The 22,369-nt window shown below is 39.1% G+C and overlaps 1 protein-coding gene and 1 long non-coding RNA gene across 3 annotated transcripts; both read left to right on the forward strand.

The window, feature by feature from the left end:
* Nucleotides 1–7,883: 7,883 nt before the first annotated feature.
* LOC113027671 (uncharacterized) lies at nt 7,884–10,672 on the forward strand. Its single transcript, XR_003273115.1, has 4 exons — nt 7,884–7,915; nt 9,146–9,238; nt 9,344–9,640; nt 10,261–10,672. It is a non-coding gene; the product is annotated as an uncharacterized LOC113027671 (long non-coding RNA).
* Nucleotides 10,673–16,143: 5,471 nt separating this feature from the next.
* Nucleotides 16,144–18,544, forward strand: LOC113027886 (uncharacterized). Of its 2 annotated transcripts, XR_003273158.1 has the most exons (5): nt 16,144–16,267; nt 17,526–17,620; nt 17,716–18,018; nt 18,099–18,143; nt 18,253–18,544. XR_003273158.1 is itself a non-coding variant. In XM_026177705.1 (4 exons), exons 1-4 carry the CDS (start codon nt 17,554–17,556, stop codon nt 18,438–18,440), a joined length of 603 nt encoding a protein of 200 aa, XP_026033490.1. In that variant the 5' UTR covers nt 17,417–17,553; the 3' UTR covers nt 18,441–18,544. The 2 variants fall into 2 exon arrangements, 1 of the variants encoding a protein (XP_026033490.1); XM_026177705.1 differs by lacking the exon at nt 16,144–16,267 and having other exon boundaries at nt 17,417–17,620.
* The last annotated feature ends 3,825 nt before the right edge of the window (nt 18,545–22,369 follow it).

The raw sequence follows: 22,369 nt of genomic DNA on the forward strand, positions 1-22,369 counted from the left end.
ATCTAATCTAATAACTTTAATGTCAGCCAAACCGATTTAGTCATGAACAAATAAAACACTGAAAAAGCCAAACAATAACATTTTTAAGTTATCAAAGTGACTTATATATCATGTTTAACCCGAGTAGCGAAAGACCGGGGGGGTTTGAAGACGATGTGTCGGTCGGCTCAGATATTTGAAGTTTACACAGCTACATTCTCACCTGAAAATATGTTAAAGGTTTTTTTGCAACCCAGAAAGAGAAATAAGAGTAATATTAAAACTAAGTATCTGCTGCCATTGTTGGAAACTGGAATTGGCTGGGCCGTGCTATGAATTCTGCAATATGGTTTTTCAATTTTGTTGTCCTGGAAAATCGGGAGAAATTCAGGAGAATGGTAGCTCCGGGAGATTTTTGGGAGGGCACTGAAATTCGGTATTCTCCCGGAAAAATCGGGAGGGTTGGCATGTATGGTTGTGGCAACATCACTAACCTTGTCAAACACCTCAAAGTAAATCATATCACAGAATATGACGAGCGTATGTTGGGGCGAACTGAAGAGAAGGACAGGGACAGGTGCTGCTAGGGCGAGACAGACGTCTCTCACGGAGTCCTTTAGTGCTGTAGGCAGGCAATGTGTTCAAATAGCACACAACTTCAGTTTTTTTATTTCTATATGATGAACCCTGCATTATTAAGTGATAAGAACAAGTAATCTGATGTCCTGTAATCATTATGATGCTATAATTTGAGATACAATAAATAAAATAAGTTTTTGTACAAAGTATCGGTATCGGATCAGTATCGTCGATACCACCCTGAATATTACTTGGTATCGGATCAGAAAGAAAATCAGTGGTATTGCACATCACTAATTTCCACAGAAAATCGTGACGGTGCCTCTGCACTGTAAAAAATCAAACTTGCAATTGCTGAGCTTACAGTCATTTCTTTCACAATTCAACAATAAAAGCTGAGTTGCCCCATAATCTCAAATACATTAAGGGTTTCAACTAATCCTTTAATGTTTTGGAGCAAAAGATGGTCTCAGATGAAATTTATTGCTGGCAAAATGAATGAATTCAAGTTTTACATGAGTTGAAGCTGTTGGCGCCTTTCTGCGCCTGAGCACGCATGCGCATCTCATATTTGTGGATACTACGGGGTCTACTTTGCACTTTTGCAAGGACTGAAAGCCACCTGGCCGTCTGCCTACTTAGCGACTTTGTCGCTATATTTAGCAAGTTTTCAGACCCCTTAGACTTTTTTTTAGAAAAAAAGTCGCTAAAAAAAGACGTGAAAGCACGTATCGCTTTTACTCTCAAAAAGCAGCGGGTGCTGTAACGCAGTCAGTTCTTCTTTTACTCTTTTACTCTTATGCTGTTTTGTGGATCACAAGGTTTAAAACTACTTATAAACACACACACAAAGTAACTCCACCAGAGTTCCAATTTCGTGTCACTTGCCGGTCCAAGCCCGGGTAAAGGAGCAGGGTTGGAATTGTGACATTAAAAAAACAATAATTGCTAAAAGAAATTTAATTTGTAGTTCTAAATAAACTCTAAATGCATTTAGGACGTTTTTTACTCACTTTATGTCTCTTCCACGATGTTATTTCTCTCTCCAACAACATAGGTTACAATTAGATTAGCATGACCAATTATGCAAATTAGGTGATGACGTCATTTAGCGACTTCTAGCGACTTTTAGGACAACCAATAGCGATTTTCCTTACTGAGGAGTTGGCAACACTGAACACGAGGCTTTTTACACCAGGAGCTGGATGCAGCTAAGGTGTTCATCTCAACTTTCATCTCAACATATGAACTTTCTACGGACCGCACTAGCAAACACTCGCGAGTAAAAAAAAACACCCCTTCCCTATTGGTGTTACTTTTTTTTTTTTTTTTTTTTTTTGCCTGTCCCGTTTGGCTCTTTTGCCATCAGAATTATTGTCTAAAGGCAAAGAAAGATGCCCAACGGATTTACTTTACCAAATTGACCATCCCAGCCTTGCCATAATGGTCCATTTGATTCACCTTTTATTGTTTATTTTATTTTCACTTACTGAATATGGGACAGACTTGACTGGGGGAAAGAAGGGGAGAAAGAAAGAGGGAAAGAGAAACAGCTGAGAAGAGGGACGGGGGAGAAGGGCAAAAAACAAAAACCAACAGAATGGGCAGAAGAAGAAAAAAAGAAAGAAAAAGAAAATGCATACACTGAACAAAAATATAAACGCAACACCTTTGTTACTGCTCCCATTCCCCATGGGATGGACGTAGAGACCTAAAATTCATTCCAGATACACAATATAACCATCCCTCCCAAACAGTGGTCACAAATCAGTCCAAATGTGTGGTAGTGGGCACATCTGCTATATTGAGATAATCCATCCCACCTCACAGGTGTGCCACATCAGGATGCTGATCTGACATCATGAGTAGTGCACAGGTGTACCTCAGACTGCCCACAACAAAAGGCCACCCTGGAATGTGCAGTTTTGTCTCACAGCAAAATGCCACAGATGCCACAAGCAATGAGGGAGCGTGCAATTGGCATGCTGACAGCAGGAATGTCAACCAGATCTGTCGCCCGTGCATTGAATGTTCATTTCTCAACCATAAGCCGTCTCCACAGGCGTTTCAGAGAATATGGCAGCACATCCAACCGGCCTCACAACCGCAGACCTCGTGTAACCACACCAGCCCAGGACCTCCACATCCAGCAGGTTCACCTCCAAGATCGTCTGAGACCAGCCACCCAGACAGCTGCTGGAACAATTGGTTTGCACAACCAAACAATTTCTGCACAAACTGTCAGAAACCGTCTCAGGGACGCTCAACTGCATGCCCGTCGTCCTCATCGGGGTCTTGACCTGACTCCAGCTCGTCGCCGTAACAGACTTGTGTGGGCAAATGCTCACATTCGATGGCGTCTGGCACGTTGGAGAGGTGTGCGCTTCACGGATGAATCATGGTTCACATTGTTCAGGGCAGATGGCAGCTGAGAATGTCCCAGTTCTTGCATGGCCAGCATACTCACCGGACATGTCACCCATTGAGCATGTTCGGGATGTGCTTGACCGGCGTATACGACAGCGTGTACCAGTTCCCACGAATATCCAACAACCTCGCACAGCCATTGAAGTGGAGTGGACCAACATTCCACAGGCCACAATTGACAATCTGATAGACTCCATGCGACGATGTGTTGCACTGCATGAGGCAAATGGTGGTCACACCAGATACTGACCGGTTCTGGGTCCCCAGACCCCCAATAGCGCAAAAAACTGCACATTCCAGGGTGGCCTTTTGTTGTGGGCAGTCTGAGGTACACCTGTGCACTACTCATGATTTCAGATCAGCATCCTGATGTGGCACACCTGTGAGGTGGGATGGATTATCTCAATATAGCAGATGTGCCCACTACCACACATTTGGACTGATTTGTGACCACTGTTTGGGAGGGATGGTTATATTGTGTATCTGGAATGAATTTTAGGTCTCTACGTCCATCCCATGGGGAATGGGAGCAAAAACAAAAGTGTTGCGTTTATATTTTTGTTCAGTGTATATCGATCACCTGGATCACCTGTTGAGAAAGAAAAAAGAAAACAAGCAGAAGAGAACAAGAGTAATAGAATAAACAACATCACAATGATATATGGGAATATGACAGTAAATACTAAATATTAAACATTATTGTGCAAACACTCTCCACTTGCGAGTAAAAAAAAACACCCCTTCCCTATTGGTGTTAGATTGTACCATGTCAGCCAATTAAAAAAAATGATGTGGCACTTAGTTGTTTAGGGAGAGGGGGAAGTTTTAAGAGTGACACCTGCGATGGAAAGCGGGCGAGCAAAAGAAAGAGAGCGTGAGTTTTCATATGTGAGACATTAGTGATGTTTAGCGTGTTTGGAGGCTAGAGTTAATGTGTAGTGTAGTTATTGTTTTGTATTGTGTGTCAGTTATACTGCTGAATGTCACATTTGCTCCAAAAAAGCCATCAAAAGCAGATTCCAGTGTAAACGCGGTTCCCACATGGAAAACAGGACTGATACACCTCCTGTTGTCAGACCTGCAGGGTCTTCTGTCTTATACTGCACACAAACTATTTTTTGGACTGGCACAAATAATTTGTGTGCCTTCTTATTTGATGCAGAACACCTGGTTGTTCTGTAAATAGATTTAAATGGTTATATAAAAAATTGCATTTTTAGGTAAATAGTACCATATAACTTTGTTTGCATAACTTGTGCATGAACCTGAAGTTCCCAAATTGATATAAAAATTGTTAGTTTTCAAAAAAGTGTCCTCCTGAATGGGATTATAAGATAAGAAGCAGCGCTGTGTGTTTGGCAGATGGCAGGTCATGATGGACAGTTCAACTCTCATCCCATTCATGCCACTTTTTGTTATAAATGTTTTCATAAGTGTGCTACATTGGTTTTGCATCAAAATTACTTAAAAAAAACCGACAAAACCATGAGCAATTATCTGGAATAACTCATTTTAACATCTTATTTCTTAAGGCTGTATTTTTAGCAACAATTAATGTGTTTTTAAAACAAAATGGTAGGTTTAGAAATGAGACTGAGTCTTATTTGATTTCCTTGTTTTAGGTCTCAAACATAGTCCAGCATTGACGAACCATCAGTTTGGAAGGGTTACCGATATTTGTTCGCGACGACGAGACCAAACTCTTCTTAACATGTCTGGTGAGCATGCAAATCTACTCAATCTTCAGTTTTGGTTTACAGAGACTTATATGTACTGTTGTTAATTTTGCATAGGATACAGATCCAGTTGAGAGGGCAACCCGAGGTGTTACGGCGGGCATCCTCACTGTTCTGGAGGACTGCGTGGGACCCAACTCGCAGTCCACAGGGGTCAACACTGCCATTGTTTTGGAAGAGGACATTATTCTTGATGATCTGCCAGACCTTCCCACTGCCTTTGCCTACCTGTTTGGCCTACTTTATGGGCTCAACATGGAGTTTCCCAAAGAACTCAAGTACACATTTGTTTGCTGTATGGAAACCAGATAGAAGAGTTCACATCCTGCCATCTGATGTTTTCATCTGTTTGTTAGTGACTATCAATCAAGATAGGTTTGATATTCTGACTGACAACACCACACCTTTAAAATTGGATGAGTAACATTTATTACAAAAATTTGACCTTTTTTTGTTTTTGGAAAAGGACTTTATTTGTGGCTGAATGTTGTCAGTATGTTAAAAATGGCTCATCTCAAAACATTGTCAGTGGTGCAGTTGTGTTTGAACACAATATAGTTATTTGAAAATCAACATTGTGTAAATATTCATTAATACAACAGGGAGCAACTTATGAAAACTATAAAGGGTACTTTTTCTAGACTTTAGGAAATTGATTGGCAAAACAAAAAAAATGTGTAAACTTTAGGAAATACATTGTTAAAACAATAAAATATGAGTTAAGAAAAAGCACAGTTATTAATCTTGTAAACACAAAAACATTAGTTGAAGCAACTTTTCTCCTAAACTTGAAATTATAAGTTATCCATCAGAACCCAAAAGTGTAAATGCAGTGGGTTGCCTTGAGTTTTTTTTTTTTTTTAATATCACAATGATATATGGGAATATAACAGTAAATCCTAAATATTAAACATTATTGTGCAGCACGTAAGATCGACAGGCACACAGTGTGCTTTGAGGCAGGAGCCAAAAAGGGTGTAGTTTGTGTGTGTGAGCACCCGTGTGTACACCTGTGAGCATGGACGCGCTTGTTTTTTTTAAAAGGTTCCTTCATGTAATGATCTGCTAGAGGGTGTGGGGGGGCCACAGCCCCGTCCTCCAGGGCATGAAGCAGGTATGGAGGAGATCAAAACTCCAGACATCCAGAGGCCCCCAGAACACAAGAGACCAAGGAAGACCAACAGAGGGGCAGCCGCGCCACTGTCCCAGAAAGAGCTGAGGAGAGTCCCAGATGAGGGCTCACTCAGCAGCTGCGGAGCAGAAGCCAGGGGGAGTTGCAGTGACGCGCCCGTGAGCTCCGCCGGCAGCCAGCCGTGCCTGAGTGACCAAGCCCCAGACCGAGAGGCCGGGGGCACCCCACCTCCGAAGTGGCCCGAGCGAGCCCCAGGCTCCAGGCCCCAATAAGCGGCCACCAAGGAGTGAGCCTGTGTGTACCCGGACGCCCATCCCCGGACACAAAGAACCACCAACGCACCGATGTCTGAGGGAGTCCGCCACCGGCAGGGGAAGTGGTGGTAGGGGGAGATAGGCCTCCAAACCTTGGAGGGCCTGAGATGTCCCCAGAGAGGTGGCGCCTGATACCCAACCTGACATATAGACACAGACATACAGGCACACACAGACACAAACATCCATTCCCACCCTCATGCTCTCATATGCACTTACTCCACACTCAACCAACGTGGAGACAGACATAAAGAGACGCTGTACACACGATCACACTCCCCAAGCGTACTCTACGAACCGGGTCTAGGTACCCTTGCCCCTGGAGGGGGGAACTGCACCCAGACCCAGGTGGTGTTACCCTTTTCCCTGCGGTGGGGAGAGGCAGACCACCCCGACTCCGCAGCAGCAGGGAGGCCCCACACTCCAGACCCCAGAATTGAGTTTTTAAGTTATCGCAACAATTTTTTTTTTTTTTTTACAGTGTGTGACTGTATCGGAGCCAACAAAATCACAGTGCCATGTAAGAATTTTTTAATAATGTCAGGGTTAAGAGATGAAAACTCCTGCTTATTTCTTTAAATGTCCATTTTAATATATAAATGACCTTCTGCCCACAATCCACCCCCGGTTTTGTAATATTTTTGTTATTCCTGCGAAGCCTGACGTGTCCTGTGGATTGAGACCGATGAACTGAATTGCATTGAACCTGGATGTTGTCTTACAATTGCAGCAGGGTTATTCAAGTGCAGCATTCAAGTTGCTGCCATTCAATGTGATCACTGCCATTTGCTTTTGATTTTTTGTCTTTTTTTTTGCTTTTCTTTTTTGTCTATTAATCCAATTAAATTGTCTGTTAAGTATGGTGTTGACCATGAAGTAGGACAGGCTTCAGATAGACCAGAGGTCAACTGGATGTAGCCCCAAACAGAAAGTCACTATGAAAGCAACAAAGACAGCAATTATCAGGTGTCTCCCTTCATAAATGCAGGTGTGGCGTATAGAGGAGAAGAGCCGGAGACCAAAGGCAGTCGGCTGCTAGAGGAGGACCGATCACCAACCACTTACCAATTCTGCTTGAACCATCAAGTGTATTTAATTCTGGCCCAGGGAAAGACGAACCATGGAATAGTGAAATCTCAATAGGTTATTCTTACTTTTAACCACCTGGGGGAGCTTGTCTGTATTTGCCTGTGGCTCTTGTGTTGAGCCCAAGGGCACATGACGATCCAGAGATTAACAAAGAAAAAAAATGATGCTGAGTTAATCAGTAGAGAGACAGACAACCATTCAAACTCACATTCACACCTGTGGGCAATATGAAAATCCCTAGTTAACCTAACCTCATTAATTGCATGTCTTAAGGCATGAGCTGACCTTGACAAACAAAACGTAGTTTAACAAACACTCCCTTGAAAATGGTCAGTTACAAGGCCTGGGATCAAAATAAGTTATTAGTAGCCAATATCCAAATTAAAAAAAAAAAAACTGTGGATAACTATTTTTCTATTGTTTTTCTATTCTCTTACTTTTCTTTATTAATGACCCCAAAACTGGTAGCTGGTGGTTTATTCTTACCTGAAGTGCCCCATTGGTAGAGTTCATGTTGAGCAACCTGTCTGCTTCTTACTTTCTCTTCTTCGGGTAACTCCCACTGGTGTCCTGTGGCAGCTGTGAACTGGATTAATGCTGTCTCTCCTGGTTTTTGAGTCATTCTCAGATACCCTGCAAGGAGTTAAGTTCCCTGCTAAGTAAGTATTACTTTTCAGTGAACCTAGTTTACCAAAATTGTCTGCAAGAGATGGTATAAATTGCTTCTTTTCCCTAGAATACGTAATGAATGATATGCTTGGTTTTATTTGGGTGATAGAGAGCTGCTGATGCAAACAGATTTGCTTTGATCATTTTAAACAGATATTGGGAGAAATATTTTATATTTAAGAAAAGTGCCTTTAGGTGAGTTTGTGGAAACAAAATGTTGCATATCAAAAGTAAAAGTACCACTCTTACCTGTCTAATTTAATTTTTTTTATTAATTTAGTCAAATATGCATTGCTTTGATCTGTATAAGTCACATCCATTACATTTTATTATTTATTGTTTGTTTACTATTTGTTTTGCTATTATTTGCTTTTATTACTTTTAATAGATGATGCCTTTAAATTGTAAATGATGTGGATGCATGTGCAGGAAGCTGGCTGTTTACCATGATGACAGATGTGCAAACTTAGATCAAAGCTACAAAACTTATCATATTCCAACCATCTTAATGTGGACAGAATAATTGTTAGTTGAGGAGCTGCAGCTGTCCGATGAATGCAGAGGTTTAAAGTACAATATTATTCCCTGAAATGGGAACAAAAGTCTACTTTATTGGGAAATTAAAGAGAAAAATTATTAAGGATTACTGTGTGCTGCGGAGTATTGTTGATCAGCAGACTCCTGATCAATGTACTGTGACACACAATGTTGTTAGTAATGTACAGCCAAAGTCTATCACAACAAAAGATCAGGCATCAAATATTACAGAATGGAGTATCTATCAAGGAGTATCTTCATACCTAACCTGGTTTCAGGTGTCTTCCATGGATCAGTTATTCCACTTTCTGTTTTTTTGCAGGCTATCAGCATTCTTACTATTCTTTAAGGAAGCTGTCGAAACTTGTTGCAGGTTTTTTTTGTAATTCCACATAAAACGATCGCGCTCAGTAAAAGTGAAGTGTATTGTGTGTGCAAGTTCCTTTTGAGATGCTCACTGATTGCACAGCTTTAAACAAACTAACCTGACAAACACTGAAGCTTAAAAACATTCAGCTTTTGTTAGAGCATTTTAAAATTTTGCTTTCACTCATTGTTTGCATAAATGACTGCTATGGTTGTTTTCTCAAATTTTATGATGATCTTAAATTACACAATAAAAAATAAATTAAGACTACAAAACCCTGTTTCTAAAACAGCAACACTTTTCTGCTTCCTTCCAGTTTTTAAAGACATTGAGGCTTCCAGGATGTTCTACCTGTGCATATGCTTGAGTCTGTTCTTTGCTCTACAAAGCACTGTATCATCAGATCAAGGTAATTATACAATGTGTGTATCAAAAATAGAAGTATTGCTATTCATGTAAATGCATTAGAAAGAAGAAATATAATAATATCATTTGGTGCTTTTTTTGCTTTCAGCTGTGTCAGTGAATTGCAGCAAGACTGCAGAAGTTAGACAAAGTGTGACTCTAAATTGTACCATAAATTGGAAAGATGGCTCAAACTGTAGCGTTTTTGATATATATACCGTGGAGAACAAAAATGAGCCCATACAATGTTACAGGAGTTTGACAAAACACATCTGTAAAGGGGATCGTCTGAAGTATGTCTCAGTGACCGTCCCAAGTGTCACGAAAGAGGTGAACGTTACAGTTGAAATCAGGTCAGGCTGTGGTATGGCTAAATCCCATCCTGCACAACTATTCCCTTCTGCAGGTTAGTAAGTTTCAGTAATATCATCAGAAATATACAGTACTGTGCAAAAGCTTTAGGCAGGTGAGAAAAAATGTTGTAAACAGAGAATGCTTTCAAAAATGGAAAAGTTAATAATTGATTTTTGTCAATCAACAAAATGCAGTGAATGAACAAAAGAGAAATCTCATTCAAATCAATATTTGGTGTGACCACCCTTTGCCTTCAAAACATCATCAATTCTTCCTGGCTAAGAGATAAGAGATAAGATAAGAGGAGCCTCTGTTAGTCCCACACGTGGGAAACTAACCACAGATCTTCTGTGGACGTAGGCTTCCTCACATCCTTCTGTCTCTTCATATAATGCCAGACACACACAATGATATTGAAATCAGACCTCTGCGGGCGCCATACCATCGTTAGGGGTCGTTGTCCTGCTGCACAATACATTTGGGGCCAATAAACAATCATTTATATTTCTGAAAGCATTCTTTGTTTACAACCTTTTTTTTAACACCTACCTAAAACTTTTGCACAGTACTGTACATTTACAAGAAATATGTCTGTGAATTAATATTTTGTATTTCAATTGTATTTCATGCTCATGTTAACTGTACTTTAATAAATGTACTTTACTTTGTCAGCTTCAGTAAGGGTGACAGGAAATGGACGAGGAATGCAGGAGAAGTCACATGCGATGGCCGTCGTACTCTGTGTTTTTCCCACAGCTGTGTCCATTTTCTCTCTATAGAAGTCACAGACACACAGAAATGTAAGTGGCACAGATTCTGCACTGTGAATTAAAGACTGATTGTGGTGTTATGTGGCATGTATTTGATGTATGAATGTGGATCCACCTGCTTCCCAAAAACATTACTGTCATTACTCGATAGGTTTATACAAACAACAACAACGAGCACAGCTGCAGCTGAATATTGTCTGCTGTGCTCCTGAGAGGAGCTTTGTTACAAAACTACTGTTTACTTTCATTCAGTGATGTGTGAACACTGCCTCTGTACTGTACACAAGCCTACAATGTCTCCAGTTAATGGTGGGATAGTGTGACCACAATAAATTCTAAATATTGTAAAATCTGTTTGTTTGTTTGTTTGTTTGTTTGTTTGTTTGTTTGTTTGTTTGTTTGTTTGTTTGTTTGTTTGTTTGTTTGTTTGTTTGTTTTTGGAGGGTATTTTATATTTGATTACATGTGGAATAAAACCTGAAAATCTCTCTGTTACGTCCCCCCACCACATTACAATCTAGCATCTACAAACTGCACCTTGACTAGTGTACAAAGAAATCTAATTGTGTTACTGTAATGTGGCCAGCTAGAAACAGACCCTGATGATGTCACTAGGGCTGTCTCAGCTATGTCTGGAAAACCTGTGCTGCAATCTTGCTGGCTGTTTTACAAAGATCATAGCCACTCCTTAAGCAAGAGGAAATTATGAGATGTCAGATAAATAGTCAATTTTCAGTCTGCTTGGACAACCACATATTTGATTCTGGCCCAATGTACGATCACAGATAATTCTTCCATTCAGCCAAGGAACTGGTCAAAAACACGGCTCCATTTGAAGCTGAGCTGACGGCACATGTGTCAAAAGAAAACCAAGACATTGAGAGACAGAGTCAGCGAGGAAAAAAACAAACAGAATAACCTTATTTTATGTTTTTATTTTACTAGTTAATAAGCAAGTGTACCCCCGGGTCCAAAACATACATACAAATACACTATACATAAGGGTTAGAATATAATATATATAAATGCACAAATTAATTACATAATCACGTTGAGGCAGTTACCTAACAGCAGAAGCATAGTCCAACCTGTTATAATACTTTGTGATATGTCGTTATATATGATGTCATTTTTATCTATTTGTTTACAAACGTCAGGAAGTCACAAGCAAAGTCAGGCCGATGTCACAGAATGTCACATGATATTAAATATAGGCTGGCAAATCAGCATCTCTCAGTGGGCAATCATAATACAGCAGTTTTCTTTTCATTTGTGGATTAAAGCTGCTGTTCATATTTGTGGCCACCAAATGTCACCAAAGAAGCATGTGTTGAAAAGCTTCAGTAGTGAACCTTTTTCAATACATGAGCCGGTGCTGCAGAAAGCTTCATTTGGCCATTACCAACTCCTCATAATAAGAAACAAAACACCACAAAAGTTCATACCAGGCTTCACTGCTACAGTAAAGAATAACCCTTCCTTATAAAGCAGCAAAGTCATCAGGAACAAATGTGCGATTCACACAAGGTGTGTGGAGACCAGTTTCTAGTTAAGTGACGAGGATGGAAAGAGAGAGGACAAGAAAAAAAACATTGTTTAATAAAACAAGGGTTTGTACAGTATGAATTCAAAAACTTTAATAAAAAGCAACTCTATTACCAGTTTGCTTCATGTACAGGTATATTGAATGGCAGCCTGAGTTTCTAGTGTCTGTACTGATTAATGCTACTTTAAGTGCTCAATGATTTGTATGTGATTCTGTGTAAATATGAGACTGCACTCATGTTGTGCGTGTATCTCATCTGATCTGCTTTGCCACAAATAGTTCTTTACCTTGAGCCCTTGCCTTGGGTATGGTAACTAAAGGCTCCACCCTGAAAAGGGTGGATGAGATTGAAATGTCTGATTATTCACTCTGAATTATTCTTAGACACTACAATAGGTCATCCAACTGATTAGGTTGCTTTTCAAGATAGCCTTATAATGTTTATTCAGTTGAGTTGAGGTTTGATGATGAAGCTGATTACATTTGCAAACAGCATATTTCATTAACATAAATTACAAGGCACTGCATGCATAAAAGTTTCAACTTAGAATCTCCCCCGCTGTCATATATTTGTCATGTGAAGCTCTAAAAAGTCTGAACCTCTCTGAAACAAGAGCTGTCTCATTTCAGTGTAGACACTCTGATGATGCTGAAGTTGATGTAGCCGCCATTATGTCGCCCATTTGTTTTGGGTTTTGCGTTTTTAGCTTCAGTGCTACCTCCTTGGCCCGCATAAATATTTAGAGGCGAGGCTAGAATGTATGTCACGAGCTAACATTCGCAAGCACCCCGAGGAAATGCAGTTTCCTCTTTCATTTCTTGAGTGTGCGTCTTGGTTAGCATGAGCATGCTCAAATGCAGAATCAAAATAAGTATATTTACCTGGTACAAAAAGGTGTTTTTAGCATCTGGCTTCCACTACAACTCAACAACATTAGTGCTGCTGATATTTACTTGTTTGTGATTTTGTGGGCGATTTCCTGTCTTTAAACTGGCAAACGAATAAGATTAAGTTCCTTCAGAGGGCGTTCAGCACAGATTTAGATCACACATTAGATTGTTGATGAGATTGGCACTCTGTCAGTAAAAGTGAACTGAATCGAAATAGTTTGGCTCAGCATCAGCGCTACAGTCATGAGTAAACGTTTCTGTTCTCTCCGTGAGATTTCTTATGCAACACCTGCTTTGGCACCTATTTCACTTGTAAAGTGAAATAGGTGCCAAAGGAATGTAAAACCTGCTGCAGGGAGGAATGTAAAACCTGCTGCAGGGAGCTCTGTGAGGATTTAAATGACAAGCCGGCAGCAAGGTTGATGACTTCCTGGAGTTTTTTATCACCTTTACCCAGAAAAGTAGCTTAGAGTCAAAAGACTCTGCAGTTGTGTGGTTCCGCACACATTAGCTTCAGCTGCTGGTTTGTTTGTTTTGGATTTTTTTTTTTACATCAGTCATGTAGATTTATCATGTAGGGTTGAGTCATCCTGCAAGAAAATGGTAATGTTAAATAAAAACCTTTGTGAATAATAAAAGGATACATTTGAGTTTTGTATAATCTGTTCAAAGTGGTTTCTGTTTTACAAATGCAGTGAATGGCGGTGCATTGTTTAGTGCTGGCACTTTTTCTGCAGAGTTTGTGAACAGGTCAGAGCTGTTGTTTGTTACGTTTCTTTGTTCTCCCTGTGCCTGTGTGGCATTTCCTCCCAGCACTCTGGTATCCTCCAAAGGCATGTTTGGCAGTTTAACTTGTGATTCTAAACTGGTTATGGGCATGTTTGTGGGGGTGTATGGTTGTCTTTAACTCTATGTCAGCTTCACGCTTTATTGAGAGGATAAACGGTCAAAAATGAATACACTACCAGTCAAACTTTCTCATTTAATGGTTCTTCTTTATTTTTACTACTTTCTACATTGTAGATACATACTGAAGACATCAAATATAGAGAGCGGGATATATGGAATTATGCAGCAAAGCAAAAATACTGATAAATAACTCTGAATATATCTTATATTTTAGATTCCTGAAAGCAGCCACCCTTTGCTTTGTCGACGGCGCTGCAAACCCTTGGCCTTCTTTCAGTGAGGTTCGTGATGTAGTCAAATGAAATGGTTTTCACTTCACATGTGTGCCTTCTCAAGGTTCATTGTGAGACCATCAGATGTGTTGTGCAGAAGTCAGGTTGGTACACAGCTGACAGCCCTATTTGACAGCGATTAGAATTCATATTATGGCGAGAACCAATCAGCTAAGTAAAGAGAAACAACAGTCTGACTGCTTGCTCAAAGGGGGTCATGTGATTGTTGGGTTTTCCTCTGTATGTATTATTGTAGGGTCTCTGCCTTGCAACATAAATCACCTTGAGGTGACTGTTGCTGTTATTTGTTTCTGGATAAATAGAATTGAATCATTAGTTTAAGAACTGAAGCTCAGTGAGTCCGGAAAATTGCTAAAACTTTGAATGTGTCCTCAAGTGCAGTGGTGAAAAACCATTAAGCGCTGTGATAAAGATTAGGGCCCAGATAAATGCCACACAGAGTTCCAGGAGCAGACACTTATTTACATCAACTGATCAGAAGAAACTGTGCGAATCAGATCTTTATGGTCTAAAACCACTGATAAGAAACCATTGCTAAGGAAAAGCAACAAGCAGAACAGCTTTGTTTGGGCAAAGAAACACAAGGGATGAACATTAGACCTGTGAAAATCTGTGTTTTTGTCCAAATTTGAGATCTTCGTTTCCAGTCGCCGTGTCTGTCTGCGACACAGAAAAGGTGAACGGATGGTCTCTACTTGCATGGTTCCCACCGTGAAGCATGGAGGAGGAGGTGGTATAGTGTGGGGGTGCTTTGGTGGTGACACTGTTGGAGATTTATTCAAAACTGAAGGCACACTGACCCAGCAACAACATGCCTTCCCATCCAGTTTAGTTCTACCATCATTTATTTTTCAACAATGACCCCAAACACACCTCCAGGCTGTGTAAAGGCTATCTGACCAAGAAGGAGAGTGATGGAGTGCTGCGCCAGATGGCCTGGCCTCCACAATTGCCTGACCTAAACCCAATCGAGGTTCGGTTTGAGATGGACCGCAGAGTGAAGGCAAAAGGCCAACAAGTGCATCTCTGGGAACTTCTTCAGGAATGTTGGAAACCTATTTCAGCTGACGACCTCATGAAGCTCATCGACAGAATGCCAAGAGTGTGCAAAGCAGTGATTAAAGCAAAGGGTGGACATTTTGAAGAATCTAAAGCATGAAACATGTTTTGAGGTATTTCACACTTTTTTATTTACTACATAATTCCATATGTGTTCATTCATAGTTTTGATGGCTTCAGTGAGAGTCTACAATGTAAATAGTCATGAAAGTAAAGATAAACCATTAAAGGAAAGGTGTGTCCAAACTTTTGACTGGTAGTGTACACGTGAAGGTATGAAAAAAACTCAAAGCAAAAATGTGTGACAGCTAAGTCTGTATGAGTTCCCTCTTTTACCTTTAAATTAACTAATAAATTAAAGTGAATGGTGGCACAGTGGGTAGCACTGTTGTTGGGAAGCAAGAAGGTCCTGAGTTCAATTCCTTTCTATGTGGAGTTTGTGTCTCTCTGGGTACTCCGGCTTCCTCCCACCGTCCAAAGACATGCGACCCTGAAGAGGATACGTGGATGGATTGATTAAACTGGCATTAGCAATAAAAACAAGACTACAACTTATGTTCAATACTAATTTGTATTATATGCTGATTAAAAAATATCCATCCATCCATCCATCCATCCATCTTCATCCGCTTTATCCGAGGCCGGGTCGCGGGGGCAGCAGCCTAAGCAAAGAGGCCCAGACCTCCCTCTCCCCAGCCACCTCCTCCAGCTTATCCGGGGGAACACCAAGGTGTTCCCAGGCCAAAAATATAATATATGAAAATAAAAGAATGAAACTAATAACAGCATTCTCATTATAAAGCATTGTCTTTAACCTTTGCTTATTTCTTTTATTCTTACCTGAAAGGCCTCACAACTAGTTTTTGAATTCAGTCTGTTTTTTAACTTACCAACCAAACTTTTAGTAAAATCTAAAAAATCATTTCAAGCCAGTGTTATTCACTGACGAAGAAAAAAAGCATTTAGATCCAGTTCATTTGTTCTCTCATAAATGAAAAGTGTCACCTTAGACCCTGTTTTAAGGAATGTGTTTGCTTCTTGTTTTCCATTCTTCTTTGCCAATGAGTCTTGTAATCTCTGCAGGCAGTTTCATTTCACCTGCAAGAAACTCCCCCTGGTATCATGTGTCACCTCGACTGGATAATCTAATCTGCCCTGATTTTTTACGACTCATTCACAAATGTTGTCCAAAGAGAGACGTTCTCTACCAAGTAAGTATTAATCCTTTTTTTATGTATTTTAACTAATTCTACATGCTGGTAATTGTTAACAGTCTCGTTTTCTTTCAAAAAAGGTTATAAATCATATGCATCTTTTTATCAGGGTAATCAAGTCATTTAAATGTAAATAATGTTGCTTAGAAAACCTTCAACAAATTGCTCACATAGTAAAAGTTACTTCTTTACTTAATGCTTAAAGAAATTTACAAAAGCAAAATTTTGACTAACAAAAAAAAAAAGTGCTTATTATGTAAAAAGGCTCATTTGGGGTATCTAAATTTTTATTACTATATCTATCTATATAAAAAAAAAGTGAATACAACAATTAATTCATTTTATTAGTTTAAACAAAAATTATTATATTTTGTGATTTACAGTTTCTACACCTTACTACTAAATGCTTTCCTCTGTTTTTCTTTCTGCATCTGACAAGCTGTAATTTATAAGCAATCTATGCCACTTGTAGCTAGAAGCTAACAGGTAACACGAGTTTCCAGGCAAAAAGGAGAAAGAAGAATATTAATAAGGAAGTACTAGAATAACTGCAGCACTCCATGAATGCAGAAGCATAAAGTGTCGGAATATGAATCTGCTTTTATTGGGGAAACCACCAAAAATGCTTCTTGGGTGCTTTTCACTGTCATCCAGGAGACTGTTTAACAATATTAAGTCATCCTAATCTGGGGAGTCTTACAGAATACAGAAGAATGTACCGAACACATATGCTCAGAAGCACATAAAATGTGACACTAAAAAAAAGAGGTGGGATTATTCCAAACAGTCCATTTTGTCCGTTAACACCCGTAAAGTTTTCTGTTTTAATTCTGCAAAGCTATGAATCTGGTCTCAGCAGTGCCACGCGACTTGATGATGGCACATGACCTACAGAAGCTCCTGTTTGAACCAACATTCTTGGCAGCTGTTGTGGAGCTGTTCAAACTTGTCAATCTCACAATTGTTTGGTTTTCACAGCAAACTAAAGTAGGAAGCGTGACTCCACATGTGACAGAAGATACAATGCATGTAACACTGCTGATATGTCCGTTTATGTCTTAATAGAACTATTATAATCATATGTTACTGTCGCTGCTGTTTTTCTTGCATTCTCAAATGATAGAAATTTAAATGATTTTTTAGGGATAAGCACATTTTACTTTATGTTTAATGTGTCAAAGAGAACATGTTTCTTGTGTTTTCTAAAACAGCATGACTTTATGTGAACCTGCAGTAATCACTTTGTTCTTTCCAGCCGTTTGGGGTGAGGTGAAGCTTCCAGGATGTTGTACATGTTGACATGTTTGAGTTTGTTCTGTGCTCTACAAAGAAGTGTTTCATCAGATGAAGGTATTTCTATACTGCTTGTACCAGATATGTTACTAATAGACATGAGCGCTCTAAAGGAAGAAGAAATTGAACATCAAATATTTCCTTTCTTTCAGCTGTGTCACTTAATTGCAACAACACTGTCAGTGCTACAGCTGGAGAAAATGTGACTCTAAATTGTTCCATAACTTCGACTTTTGGAGGGAAAGTGTGTACTGGTCAAAATTATGACTGGCATAACACAAATGGCAACAAACTATGTGAAACTGATGCCACAAAATACACTTGTGCATGGGATGCCCTTACCTACCTGTCACTGACCATCTCAAATGTCCAAGAAGAGGCAAATGTCACAGCTGAAATCGTGTCAATCTGTGGAATGGTGAAATCACTTCCTATCAGAGTACAGCTAATCATTGGTGAGTGTATGTTTAGTTCAGATATCCAGAATAAATTGTTGTCATTGCCACTGTTAAAATAACTGCAATTTACTATCCAGATCCAAAAACGGACGTTTTCCAACCAACAACACCACCAGATAACGGTAAGCTGAAAGACAACGACTTAACCATTGTACATTATTACATATTGTAACAAATTTTATTCAGTGAATCAGTTAGAATAACTGTATTCCACTTCCATGCGTGAATCAGGTCCAGGAACAGAACGCAGCAGGCAGCGGGAGGAGTCAACACGCGTGACCACCATTGTACTTTGTGTTTTTGCCTCTGCTGTAGTTGTGTTCATTTTGTATTTCCTGTATAGAACTTACAGACGCAGAGTAAGAGAGAGGACAGTGACATACACTGCACCAGTCAGTAAAGACTTCACGGTTGTTTAAAAATTTATTTTTTCTTTGTATGATTGTTTATCAGTGCGAGGGGAATATGAATGTATATGAATGTATGTGACATATTTTCCATTTGTAAAAGATGCTGCTCATCACTGCTGACTCTTTGATCATCATATTGTTTGTTTGTTTTTTATTAACCTTTTTTTTTTTTTTAGACTTCTTTGATGTCTTATATACAATATATAGATATACAATAACAGGATGTGAATAACAGAGCGTTCACATGACTTTCAGTCTGCTCAGTAAAATGAAACAATTTTGGGGAAATTTAAGAACATTTGGGACTGAACCTGTTATGTGTCTGATGAATGTCTACAGATTTGTCACAGCTCTGACTCTTCATTGTGTGAACATCAGGTCAATTTTGTTTACTTATCATCCACGATCTAATAGGGAAATGATCCAAAGTTGGATTACATACTTACTTTGTAAATCCACTGATGTTTCTGTACCTTGACTTCTTTACATAATTGTGACCACAGCTCACAGTAAAAATCATCCAACTGTTACTTTAGGCTGTGATGGATGAATGAATGGACAGATGGGACTCTCGTGGGCTGTGGATAATGCATTTCCCTGTTCCACACATGGATTTTTTGCCACCTGTGTAGCATTATTATATGTTAACTCAAGTAAACTCAAAGACTGTGGCAAGACAGTCCGTCCACATCGTTACATCATTACAGTGCTGCTGTTTTTGTTGCACATTGGTTGGCACATTATCAGACATATACTTCCTTCAGAAATGACAGAGAGCAAAAAAAGAGCAAAAGGAAGATTGACTGGTAATATTTTTCCAGGCCTATGTGTAAACCACTGTTTGTTAAGATGTTAGCCCAAAATTAAATGTCAGTGTTGTGTTTATAGATGTTTACAGCTAACACCTAATGCTGGAGTTAAAAGAGTCACTTGTCACTACAAAATAACTGTAAATGTAATAACTGTGTAAAATTGAACAGTGTTTTGTTCAAAATACACTCAACTTGTAACAAGTCTTTCAATCAAATGTGTCATGGGGTTTTTTTTCATCCCATTTGAAACTATTCCAGCCTCCTGAAATGACCCATACGAGCATTTCTCCCTGAAAGGATTAAAGAGAATCTGTGTTAGGTGAACCTTTAGGTCAAGTGACATACAAAAAAAAGTTTTTAAAAATTCTTTCATGTAGTTTCAAAAGACGGTGAAGCTTCCATGATTGACTCAAACATATCCACAGGTAGAACACCTGGAACCTGGAACACACTGGAACCATCATCTTTTCTATTATCCCTTCACTTTCAAGCCTCAGCAGTTACTTTTTCACAAGAGGCATGAAAAGTTTAGGTACTCGTCTGACTGCGTGAACTGCATATGGCTGTGCATCTTGTTTAAGAATTATTTTAACTGGTTCAGTTTTTCATAGTCTACTTGTACCAAAACGGTACTGATGTTTTCCACTCGTTTCACTAAACCTATGTTTACAGCTTCAGGTCTGCTGAGTAAACTGCTATTTTGCCCTTTAAACATTATAGACTTTAGGAAGTGTATTAAAGGTTTCTTCACTTCTTACAGTCACATATGGTCCAGTATCTATTTTTAATGTCAGAGGAACATCATCAATGTTCATGGTGACAGTTCACTTATCCTGGCTATTTTTTTTTTTTTTTTTTTTTTTTTGCTGTTTTTGAAGTCACCTCATGCATGAGAATATCACCGGGTTAACACGAGACATTATTTTATGTATACTGTTGGCCAAGCACAATAAAAATGACCGTTTTTAAATTAACTTTGCAAACATCACAGATGAAATATTTTGGGGTTTTATTTCCTGGACTGAACCACTGTACTTGCTGTCATTGCTGAACATCTGCCCCCCTTCCTTCTCTCACATAATGAGCCCAGTCTACCACTGCATCTGATTGGCCGAATGGTGTTCAAAATAAAGTCAAAATAAAGTCTCAGCAGGGCTGATGGCTATTAATAACTGAAATTATCTCACAGACCAGATGTGGCTCACGGGCTGTATGTTTGTCACCACTGACCTAATCTGCCCTGTTTGTTATGACTCCTTTTCAAATGTTCTCCAAAGACAGAAGTTCTCTGCCAAGTATTACTGCTTCTTTTACATATTTTAACAAAATTCTCTTCATGCTAGTGTTATTTGGCTTTTCTTCCCTTGACAAAGTCATGAAACATATGCATATTTTTATATGCAATGCAAGTCTAATAATGCAAATAGATTTGTTTAGATAACCTAAATTGCTCACAAAGTTTTATTTAAGAAAATTAAGTTTACAAAAGTAAAATGCTGAGTATCAAAATTAAAAGTTCTTATTATGTAAAGAGACGAACTAATTTAAACAAAATTTATTACATTTTGTTATTTAGTGTTTCTTACAATAACTACTAAACTTTTTGCCCTGTTTTTGCACAATATGAGATTAGATGTCACATTTACAGGCATTCTCTTTTATCTGGAAACTGACCAGTTATTCTGGCAATAAAAAATCTGTTAATTACAAATCCTCTGAGGACTGTTACACAATAACATATTTATGGGCAGAGATAAATGAGAATTCTGCTGCTGCTTCTGTAAAGTCTATAAAATGTTACACTAAAGGAGAGCAGTTAACGTTATTGTTATTGAAGTTATCTATGTATTTGTGCTGAAATGTGGGAAAAACTCAAATAAACAGAAAGCTTGCATGCTATCTTTGCACTTAACTGTTTCTAGTATTTATCTCTGCTGTTTCTTTTGCACTCTCAAATATGAGAAATGTTTAAATCTGTATTTTCAGTAATCAGTATACAGTATACTTACAACTACTACTCAAAGAAACATGAACTAAACTTAGCACAAAGGACATTTGTGTTTGGCCAATTATGTCTTTCTTGTAACAATGCTTAATGCCAATAAAGCTTATGTAGCAGGATACTTGCTCAGCTGGTGTCTGCTCCAAGTATGCCATGTTTCACTGATCTGAATAGGGTCTGTGCTATAGGGCAACTTCAAGCTGGCAAGTTGCAGCATTACTTGGATCTGCTCATAGCCAGTGTCCGGCCTCATAAGGCTTGTCATGATTCACGGCCAGACCTGTTTGCGCTGGTGTCAGCAACATGTGCACTCTAACCTGAATATGCAGAGGAACATTATGTTTAGCGATGTGTATTTGCGAGTGGAGAGGATGGCATGGCCTGCCTGCAGACTTGACTTTTTGAACACTTGTGGGATCAGCCTGGGCGTGCTGTTCATATCAGAGTGACCAGCACAACTACACTGGCTGACTTGCAGTGAATGCTTGTTGAAGAATGGGATTCTACAGCAGTTTGTGACCAAGGTAGTGAAGAAGAGGTGCAAGGCTGTTGTGGCTGTGTTTGGTTCTTTCATATAAATAGGGTTCAATTGCCAGTATGTCGTGTTTCTTCAGACTTATCACTGGTGGAGAATATCCACCAATCCACATGCTCAACTCTGCTGCTCAACCCAAAAATGCATTTGACTGACAAATGTTGCACCATTTAAGGGGAATAAACCATATAAGATTTCACTGCCATGAAGCATTGTTACAATAATGATGTAATCAAGCCAGTAATCAGATTTTGAGATGACTTTTTCATTTAAAACAAATATACAGGCAAAACCCTGTTTCTTGATTCATATGTGTTTTTTTTCTTTCCAGTAATTTCAAGTGAAGTGAAGCTTCCAGAATGTCCTGTGTGTGGAAATGGTTAAGTCTGTTCTGTGCTCTACAAAACAGTGTCTCATCAGTACAAAAGTATGTACCAAAAAGCATGACAACTCTAAATACATAAGGAAGAATAAATGTAATAATATATTAAACAATATTTTAATATTTTTTCTCTTTCAGTGGTGTCACTTAATTGCAGTAACCCTGACTATGTTACATTTGGAAAAAACGTGACTCTAAATTGTTACA

This window comes from Astatotilapia calliptera, chromosome 8 (genome assembly GCF_900246225.1).
Source record: "Astatotilapia calliptera chromosome 8, fAstCal1.2, whole genome shotgun sequence".
Taxonomy (NCBI): Eukaryota; Metazoa; Chordata; class Actinopteri; order Cichliformes; family Cichlidae; genus Astatotilapia; species Astatotilapia calliptera.